The sequence below is a fragment of the Dendroctonus ponderosae genome, unplaced genomic scaffold, assembly GCF_020466585.1.
Source record: "Dendroctonus ponderosae isolate FM_Combo_2020 unplaced genomic scaffold, Dpon_F_20191213v2 Dpon_F_20191213_9, whole genome shotgun sequence".
NCBI lineage: Eukaryota > Metazoa > Arthropoda > Insecta > Coleoptera > Curculionidae > Dendroctonus > Dendroctonus ponderosae.
Genome location: NW_026019116.1, coordinates 441,478 through 452,377, shown reverse-complemented (window position 1 = coordinate 452,377; position 10,900 = coordinate 441,478). Strand labels below are relative to the sequence as shown.

At 35.9% G+C, this 10,900-nt stretch overlaps 1 protein-coding gene and 1 long non-coding RNA gene across 2 annotated transcripts in view; one reads left to right on the top strand and one right to left on the bottom strand.

The window, feature by feature from the left end:
* LOC109537680 (ADP-ribosylation factor-like protein 4A) overlaps positions 1 to 10,900 on the top strand; it is a 36,568-nt gene that overhangs the window by 7,084 nt on the left and 18,584 nt on the right. The window contains exon 2 of the mRNA XM_019904523.2: positions 7,787 to 7,953. Coding sequence (XP_019760082.1) covers positions 7,896 to 7,953 — 58 coding nt within the window. The 5' untranslated portion in view covers positions 7,787 to 7,895. The remainder of the gene's footprint in view (positions 1 to 7,786; positions 7,954 to 10,900) is intronic.
* Positions 6,842 to 10,519, bottom strand: LOC125505573. Its single transcript, XR_007282244.1, has 2 exons — positions 8,125 to 10,519; positions 6,842 to 7,356 (listed from the first exon to the last, which is right to left on the bottom strand). It is a non-coding gene; the product is annotated as an uncharacterized LOC125505573 (long non-coding RNA).

Below are 10,900 nucleotides of genomic sequence, written 5' to 3'. Positions count from 1 at the left end.
GTAACAAGGACGCCCATATGATTGCCACCTCTCTTATTTTACTTACTCTATGCTCGGGACCAAGAGTCGTTAAGGTGCGTCCATACCGCAGCGCAATACCGCGCCAAACATTCACAAACGTTGCAAATTTCAAGAAATATGACTAATTAGGACGGTATCCTGTGTACGAACCCGCAAAGCAGAGCGACTTCGCGCGAACAAGTATGTTCTGGTTGATGTACATCAACTTCCGGTACATCAAAGAAATGTTCGTGTTCGGGCAAATTTAGTTTGGACGCTAGTAGCAGTTTATTATGCGCGCTTGTGCGAATCTAAAGAAAATGACAAACTGAGACCACGAGAAAATATTATATCTGATAAATTTATATGAAAATCAGCGTGAATTATGGGATTGCGGTAATAAAAATTACCACTTACGAAATAAAAAATACGATGCATGGCTGAAAATCGCAACAGAGATGAACAGCGACATAGAATCGATAAAAGCAAAAAATGAGTTCATTGTTGTCTTCATTTCGAAGGGAAAGAGCCAAAATTAATACGACAACAAGAACTGGACAGGGTATTTTTTTATATTACATTCACATAAACTTAAATTAAAGAACTTGATACATTTTAGGACAGAAGGACGTTATCCAGCAAATGATTTGCATTTACTAGCTTTGCCTAGACAAGCGACAGAAAGTTTTAAATTGTCCAGTATCTTCAATTGCCAGCTCGCATAGCAAATCACTGCCACTGTATAAGCTTCTAATAACGCCTATTCACTCTACTTTTCCTTTTACATAAATCACACAAAATTATGAAAGCTGCCGCTGCAATTTTAGCATTATCCATGATAAACAGCACATTTATCTCGCCGCGCAAGCTGGAACCTTGGCAAATGCAAACTTTTTAACTATTGTTGCAGCAATGTAGCCGCAAGGCGCAAATTGTGTGTGAACGTTCGCGAATGTTTGGCGCGGTATTGCGCTGCGGTCTGGACGCACCTTTAGAACGGTAACAGAACGGTAATTTCACCGTTCACAAATCGGATCGAACAGAATTCTCAAATTATTTTCAGTTCTGGAACCGTTTACAGGCACGGTGCGAACGTGATTTTTGATTTTCTTTGTGCGCATGCTCTTCGGTTCTGTTACTGGAGAGAACTGGTATTACGAATGAACCTATTGATTTCGTAAAACGTGTTCTCTGCTCGCAGCTGATTTTGCATGACTTTTGACACTAATGGCTCACAAATACGCTTGCGTGCGCTGCTCCTACAACATAGAACCGATAAAGGTCCGAGAGTGCCCGTTTATCGGTTCTTCAATGTAAACGAACCGCTAGCGTTTATCGGACGTTTCAGGAACCCATTTTTCCGACTTATAGATCCGTTTAGGCTATTGGAACTATAAAGATCGTTTCAGAAACCGGGCATTAATGTTCTTTGAAATGTTTCCCAGCCTTTCTCAGGACTCGTGTGTGGACTTTAATGATTTTTCCCTGAAATTCCTATGTACTTCCGATATTTTATAGTTTTGTATCTTTTGTTTACAATTATACAGGGTGATTTACAACTTTATGGACAATGGGCAGGGACGTGAAGAGGGCTTTAAGTCAAGTCGAGTTTCCATTAAAGTTTTTTCTCAGGCCCATAGTTAACGAGATACAGGGTGTTAAAGTTTAAAAAAGATATTTATATTTTCTATTTAACTCCTACAGTTTATGAGATATTTTTTACGGAGGCTTCTGTTTAGACGCTTTACCCATAGGTAAGCGAACTGGTTTACGGGTAAACAAATTATTTTATTCTAATTTAATAAATTAAAGGAGCTGTTCAAAATGGCCTCCGTTTTTTCTTGAGTTTAAATCAACCCTTCGCCGAAAACTAAAGTCAACTTTATCCAATAATTAAATGTCATTTTTTATAATGGTACATTTATTACTGATACGATTCCATAAACCCCCACAGAAAAATCACACTTGTTGAAATCTGGCGATCGCGGTGGTCAGCGTTGCGAGCAATTATTTCCGTGCGATAACATCGATTTCGAAACTGTAGGTTCAAAAATTAACGAACGTTCATACATAAATACGGAGACGCGTTATCGTGCATGTACTGTATACAGGGTGATTCACGGACGATGGCGTATTAGACGTTTAAGGAGAACGCGATGCACGATCTATCTCCAAATTTGTACAACGAAGTCACCGGATATGCTCTATCGGCCTAAAATATTTTCAACAGTGCTAGGTTGCCGCTTATACCGAAACGTACATACAACTTTGCTATTTTAAATGAGACACCCTATATATTATTGCACGGTTGGATTGGCGATATAGATCTGATTATTTCTGCATAACGATTCCTATATCGATCTAAAGCGGTTTCCGAAATATTGAATAAAATGCATTATGTTTAGTCAAAACGTAGCCCCAACTAATCTTGTTTTACAACGCGATTTCGATCCCTGTAAATTTAAAATTTTGGTACTGGGTTCGGAAAACCCTATGCTTGAGTCCGGCGTACAGCAGTTTGTTTCAAATTATACAGGATGTCTTGAAAATACTAGCCTTTCGGATAGAGATAAAAACTGTTCCAATTACATTTTTTCAAATAGAACACCCACAGTTTAGACTTAATTATTTACAAAATGGAGAGCAACCATTCAGTTCAATTTCAATTCAGACTCATAAACAAATTCAAACTTAATTATGGCACCAAACTGAAAGCTGAACCGAACTTACTAAAACCTGTAACTTCTGATCAAGACAGCATTGTAAATGTTTTAGCGTACTTCTGTGCATATCCTCAAGCTTCTATTCGAAGTGCTGCAGATGACTTGGGCTTAGCCTATAGTGCCATTCAAAGGATTCTGATCAAGCATGCAATCCGTACAAGTTCACAAAAATGAGATTTTCTTTAAGAACTTTATGAAGAATTGCAAAATCTTCAATTATTATGACATTTCATGGCTATTTTGATAAATACGTCGAAATAATCGAATTTTTGCAAAAATGTCCATTTATTTCGGAAATTTTACACTTCAGCTATAGAAACATGATATATCGTTTCACAGGGAATTTCACGGTCTTCCCGTATTTCAACTAATATGCAGGGTGTTCTATTTGAAAAAATAGATTAAATTTATAATATTTTATAATATAATAAAATAATAGATAAATTTTGTTTCTAGCCGAAAGATCAGTATTTTCAAGACATCCTGTATAATTTGGAACAAATTGCTGTACGCCGTACTCAAGCATAGGGTTTTCCTAACCCAGTACCACAATTTTGAAATCTTCAAGAAGCTCTGGAAGAGTGTTTTGTAGGAAAAGCAAATAAATTGCACCGTTCAAACGATTATGTAAAATAACTGGTACAACCAAATAAAATAAAATTCAATAAAAATGTTAACGATACAAAGACAACAACGTAAACTTAATTTAATTCTGTAAAGTTAGGTTATAAGAATCCTTTTAATATTGAAAGCAGTAAACTAGACAGGCATCCCAATTACTATCATTTCGTTAAATAAATAAAGCAGTATTAAAATAAGGATTAACCTTATGACTGCATGACAGTGTCTATAATTTCCAATAAACTCTCTAATACCTACAATTTGCATGTTGCATCATTTTCGTCAAAATTTAAAATTAGGGAATGGGCCAACGCAAACAATAACCGTGTACATTTTTCATATTATCACAATTTCGTTCTGTGATCAATAATTTATTAAGAGTAAATAAAAATATATATTTAGTGGATGTGTGAAAGGCTTTCCCGGAACTGAATGAAACATCTGCAGATGAAAAGAGAATTATTTGGTCTCAATATTTTCTCTCAGAGAAAAGCACTAATGTGATTTTTTATAAACGCCAGTTTGACCCCCTTTTGAACCAGTTGACTTGGTTTTACTGTGGATAGTGTAAAATGCTCTCGAGCACAGCCTACTTCTTAAGAAAAAAGCTGCATAGGAATTTCTTCTGCGCGTCAGCTGGTGGACGTCGCAGATTCTGGGTCGATTTACTGTAGACCCTAGACATTTGAGTTTGATTGACATTTTTTCGCCTTGGTTCATATCTGATGAAAGTTTTCCAAAAATCGTTGAAAAAATCGTCAAGAGCAGAATTTGATTTTTATATATTTGGCAGCACTGCAATGCGGGAAAATGTGAGCAAAACCTACTTAATGGACCCAAATTAGGCGATCATAATTGCGTTATTATACAAATAACTAACTGCATGGGACTTCACAAAATACTGTAGAGAGTAATTCAAACCCTCTACGGGAAGTAAGTGCTGGATTACCCAACGTCGTAGTGCTTAATCCTTAATTCGTAAAATTTTACCTTTTTGAAGGACCGGTTACCCAGTTCCTTAATTCTTAATTTTTACGAATGTCATGTGTCGTTGTGATATAACCTAAAATATTGTTAATATTTTGTTTTATTGGACTGTTTGCCTTTCTAATTTAGATTTATTGCAATGTTCTTGAATAATCAACAAATTATTGCACTCGGTCTGAGTAGAGTATTTTTTACTCTACTTAGTGCAGGTTTGAAGCTTAACAGGGGTAGTAGGTTGATTGGCGTTTTGGTGATCGCCGCATGAATCGGAAAACAGGCACAGAAGGTCTTTTTGCCACCTTAATGAAGGGTATGGTAAATAGTGAGTGGGATGGAGCATTTTTTTAAATACACAAGAATGACGAAGTCAGTTTCTTGGTTTACATGGATTGCTTGCTCCGTATTTCGCAAAAGATATCACAAAATTGCATTTGGAATCTGAGCACCGATTTTTTGTCCCATAAGTGAACTTGCTCTTCCACTAAGTCCAACAGTTCATGTTCCAACATATTTCCATAATTTTCTTCATTAATTTCAATTATTAAGCTGAACTCTCTGACGGAAAGCTCTGACGAACAATCCTAATCTTGAAAACATCCGGCTTGTGTTTAAATCAAGGAATCAAATAACGGTTTTTATCTGTCAAAGTGGCGTCAAATTCTTCTTGTATTATGTCATTAAGCCGCTTGGGTTTAATACAAGGGGCTACCTACTACCCCTGTTAAGCTTCAAACCTGCACTGAGTAGAGTAAAAAATACTCCACTCAGACCGAGTGCAATCATTTGTTGATTATTCAGGAACATTGCAATAAATTTAAATTAGAAAAGTAAACAGTCCAATAAAACAAAATATAAACAATATTTTAGGTTATTTCACAACGGCACATGAGATTCGTAAAAATTAAGAATTAAGAAACTGGGTAACCGGTCTATTTTACTAGTGCAAAAACAAACTAAGCAGGAAAATCTAAAATTACTTATGTACAACCACAACTTGAGATTCTCTTTTTAACATTTTTCAAAAATACTTTACAATTGAATTAGGTAACGCTAAATTTCAAGAAGTAGTTACCGACTTATTAAATAAAAAACTTACTGAATGATTCAGTCATACAGCCACTAGAAACGTAACCGTAAATCATGTATTGTTATCGATACATTATTTAATTTGATTAAGAATTACATAAGGTAAATGTAAACCCAAAGTAACTTTGTAAATTATATGCTTTCCAAACATTTTATATTGGCAAGACATTTGACAACACCAGTATCTACGTGTCTTAAATGCGAAGAAGGACAGCTACCCTCACTTCAGTCGCGTCATTTCTTTCGTCCAGATCCAGAAGGCTTTGTGTATTTTAGCGCATGGGATCCAGTTGATTTGTTCCAAATCTTGTCTGAAAATTAGTAGGTACCTACATACTTACCACGGAAATATTGTTTAAGTTTTTCTCGTGACATTTTTTTCGAATGGTAAGAATTGGGATAAATTTACATTAACTATATTTAAATTTTGATGTGTAAAAAAAAACGTTTCAGTACTTTTTTGAAAATGGTCCAAATTAGGTATCTACACTGTAGCCATGAAATGAACCAATTATGAAAATATTGGTCCATTTTAGAGATTAGAGTGAGAATCTCCAAATCAAAGAGTTGCGTTCATTGTGCTCCTATGGAAAAATAGTTCTAATGAATATAAGTTAGTAAGTTAGATGAAGTTGTTGCATCCAGTTTTGGACCATGATTCATAATTGGAGGATTTGATGGTCCATTATTGGACCGAGTTGGAAGGCCAAATGTAGCTAGAAAATGCGTCAGTAGTTCAACATCGTCTTCAAAATGAAGCAGATGAGGAAGCAAAAGATGAAGGAACAGAAAGGGAACCGATTTAGAATATGACTAAATCGGTAACGCAGGCCTCCTGACAAGATTTAGACCCCGCAATAAGCAAGAATACAAAGAAATAAGTCTTTCGAAAATTCTGTCCAGTTGCCCTGCATAAGTTCCGCTACCGGAGGTCCATCCACAAATAAATGCAATGAGAACATACAATTGCTATTTAAGAGAGTTCTCTTTTGAACTGAAAAACGAATAAAACACCATCAGTTGTCACATCTCACAGAAACTCGATTTTTTAAGAAAGGAAACTTTTAGAAGTAGTTAAAAATCAGAAAAATTTAGAAGAGGTTAACAATCGCGAATTATTTATTGGAAAAATGTAGAAGTAGTTGAAAATCTCGAATCAACAAGCGAAAAATTTTAGGAATCGTTAAATATCTCGAATTAGCTTTCGGAAAATTTTAGAATGGTTAAAAATCTTGAATTAGCTATAGGAAAAATGTAGAAATAGTTCAAAATCTCGATTTAACTAATGGAAAAATTTAGCAATGATAAAAATTTCGATTTAGCTATTGAAATATTTAGGAATGGTTAAGCGCTCTGAAACAAAAATGCGTGTTTGGCAATCCTGAACGAAGTTATGCCCTAGTTAAGTTCCTTAATCAGAGAAATCCCTTTTTAACAAAGATTTATTACAGATCGTCAGAGAACAGTACTTAATAATAGACTAAATATGCTTAATTATATCACCACCGCAAATAAGCAATAATTTGCTGAGATCTGACTGATTATGGTTTTTGAAGAACAGAACCAGTACTTAATTCTTATAGACGAAAAAGTGATAAACACGATAAAGTGACAATGTTTATTGGATGGCTCGAGGATGTCGCGTCAGTTCTGTGCTGGTGCAAACCCCTTTTTCGGTTTTATAAGACGGTTCCAAAAATAACCGGTTAAATCGACTACCTGTAACTGCGGTTGCTTTAAATACCGCCGTCCATCCCTAGTAGGGAACTTGCGCTTCCTGGGTAATTATCCGGGACACCGTTGACCCGGAAAGTGTCAGCTGTTGCGCCGCAATGCTCCAAGTACTCCTGAAAGGCTCTGCTGCAATTAACTCCTTTTCTTGCTTTTTCTTGACAAATGCTTGTTGTTCTTGACAAAATCTGCACCTGTTACTAAGTGTCTGAAAATGACAAAAAATATTAGCCTACCGCCTTAAATTTTCATCTAAAGTGTAGATGAGTTCTTTTTTAATGTCAAAATTTTTCATAATTTGAAGTAAAGATCGCAATTTTTCTTTTCAAATGAATGAATATTCTAATAGGCTACTTATCAATTATGGGAGCCAGTTCCGAATAACACTTAATAATAAAGTTTAAATTCAATTTTCAACTGTTAGTATTTTCTGGTGGAAAAAAATTAAATATTTGGCTCATACTCTACTGCAGTGGGAGCCCCTGGAACTCCTTCAAAGGAACGTCGCCGATTTTGGATCACCTTGTAGATTTAAAGTCCTGAATAAGCTCTTTAACTGAAATTATACAGATGAAAATATTGTTTTGTTAATACAGAGCCATCATTAATTAGAAATTAACGGAAGTTTTTTGTTTCAGCACTGTTGACACGAGTGATGTTTTTGTTGTTTTGTCAACTAAGGCCAGCGTGATTAATGACACGCTAGGGCTGGTCTGCACCAAAATGTAGCATTGCTCTTCACATGCGATGGGAGCCAACATGGGCAAAAACACCTCCTTATTGGATGCTTTACCCAGCGGACAAGGTAAATATTATTGTTATTATTTTTATTTCCAATTGAGTTCAACGACAGTAGCGCGTGAAATAGGGAGCAGGAGGGTCCCCCCTTTTTTGCCTCAACTTGTAACGTTACTAAATATGTGAATATGATTAAAAATATCTTTCTGATCTCTAAATTAAGGCAAAGAACACTTACAAACTTTCATAACTCCCCAAGCAAACCTGTCGCTAAGATGCATAATAATTGTGTTTTTCGCAAAAGTTTGAGCATCTTTTTCAACGTCGCCAATGAATTGAGGTTATCTAGCGCGTCGATTCAGAATGCGAATTATTTGTCTCAACACAATGCGGTGTTGCCACGTATTTTTACGTTTTTTTCCTTTTGGTTAATTGTGATTTAGTTTGTTTGTGTTAGCCAGGGGCGGATCCAGCTTTCGAGTCAGGGGGGGGGTCAAGTAGTAGAAATTCAGTCTTTTGTCGTCTATGAAATTCGAGAAATTCTCGTTAGTCGTTAAAAACCCAGCACAAGGGGGAGGTCATGACCCCCATGACCCCCACCCTGGATCCGCCCTTGGTGTTAGCATGGTTGGTGATTTTTTAAAGGAAACTGAAAAATATACAGAAAGTAAAAATTTATTACCTAAAAAGGCCTAAGTAATTTATACCCACCCAACTTTAGTGAATCCACATCCTAGATATCTGAGAAAACAATTTTTATTAACTTTTTCGCTGGAACTGCTGAATTTGAAGTATTCTTTAAACTAGAACAAGAAAAAAACTAAAAATTCGGAGGGACCCAACCGGCACGATTACGATGTGATACTGTGTTCAAATTCTCGGAAATAAAGGCCCAAACCAGCGCTACTACTCAAAGTGTGCTCCGCCGAGCCCCGGTGCTTCGCAAAGCCTACGGTAGGGCTCCGCCGACAATAAAATTGATACATGTATTAAAGAGGCATCTATAAGAATAAAGTTGCCTAAGATAAAAATAAACTACCGAAAAAACAGGCCTACTTATAGATTTTACGGGTACCTAATAATAAAATCACGTAGCTCGTTCGTTAGAAAAAAAAATCGCGAAATATTATTAATATGAAAATTGGTAGGCACCATAATCGGTTGCTGCAAGTCTAAGGCCGAATTCAAGAACGCCACTCATACGCTACTCATCTCAAATCCAACTCTCACTCATCTGCCACTCACATTAGGGTGAGATGAGTGGTCCCTAACTAAAGCCAACTTTCGGTATTTAAAAACGACACTAATGAGTCACTCACTTGAGTGACAACTGGTTCAAAGAAAACAGTTTTAGTAGGGTTATGTTCTCATAAGTGAATAACTTCATTCCGGTTCCATAACCTCAGTTCAGCTTTTATTATCACTTGTTTTGTTATGAGTGTTTGAATAAATATGTATTATAAACGTGATGTTTTTACGTTTATAATACATGTTTATTAATTATGTATAACAACATGAGTGCTAAGCGCAGTTTCATGCCGAGTTCTGAGAAACAATTTCAGAATGGCAGAATGTTCGTATATCTATTGCCAAAGAAATTCTAAAACAGGAGGGAGTGAAAGCAAAACGACTAGAGATAAATAAGCAAATTTAGAAAAAATTGGGGGTTAATACAATATGAAATCAATTTGAATCCGTTGATCTGTTAAAATTTCGTGAATGAAAGCAGCGCTGATTGCCATATTGGCGCTTCGGACTGCGGAAACCTTTCAGTTTCCTCCATAGTTTTACTTTCATCGATTTTCTGGCTGGTGTCATTGGCTATATTAAGAACCTCAGCTGTAGCAGCAACAATTCTGGTGGTATGTCGTAATGATACTTTCAAGCACTTTTCTAAACGTTTAAAACGACCTTTCCATACACCAAAAGCGCCTTGAATAACATTCCTTGTTAAAATATATGCGTTATTATATCGCTGCTCGGCTCCTCTTTTTGGGTTTTTCGATGTTTCTGAAGTATACATATGCCTATTCTGGGCATAAGCACTATCTCCATGGAACTGCTATAAAAAATTCTGCTATCACGATCAGAACCTGGCTAATGGAATGAATGGTTTTTACAAAAATTGAATCATACAAATCAAAGTATCAAAATGAATAATATCAAAGGAATTGCACAAAGTGATTATTGCAGAGCCTTTTGTTTGAGCTTATTAACTGACGAATGTATACATGCATTTTTCAACCTCTGATTAAGCAGATGCATCTATATGCATCTAAATATATTTACATTTTTCTGTAAAAGTGGTTAATTTTATCAGTGTCAAACAAGAGAGTTACTAGGGGTATCAAGAGAACCTGTTATTTATTCGAGACAGAGAAGAGATTAGGGTACGTAGTTTAGGTAGTAAGGATCGATACTGAGAAAGTATCGGTTACTACTCAAATGAGTAGTAACCAAATCATCTTGCAATACTACTCACATGAGTATTCTCAAAGTATCGATACCATTACCGACTCACAACTTTATTGACTTATTGGCAATTCGCTAGTTCAACTACCGATGGGGGCGCTGCGAAACGTAAACATTACTCGCTATTATTAAGTGCTAAAATCATATACAGGGTTGCTCATTAGTGCGTCAAAGTGCGATATCTCAGTAAATATGAACTTTACAAGAAAATACGTCCTACGAAAGTTTTTTATGTTTAAAAGGTCCACATTTTAAAATTACTTTCCAATATACGGGGTGTATCATAAACGTGTGGTAGTTGCCAACTTTGGTTTTTTAAATGGAACCGCCCCTTTTTTCATTCATTTTCAGATTTGTCGTCAAAATTTAAGTTAAGTTTGTGTCAAACGTTTTACCTGAAAAATTTACGATTTCCGAGTTATTCGTAAAAATGTGAAAGTTTTGACAGCTACTGGGTTCCACAGAAATCGATGCTGTACACTACCCGCTTCGAATTTTGGAAAACAGTTTTCAGCGATTCTAACAGAACATCATGATCTACG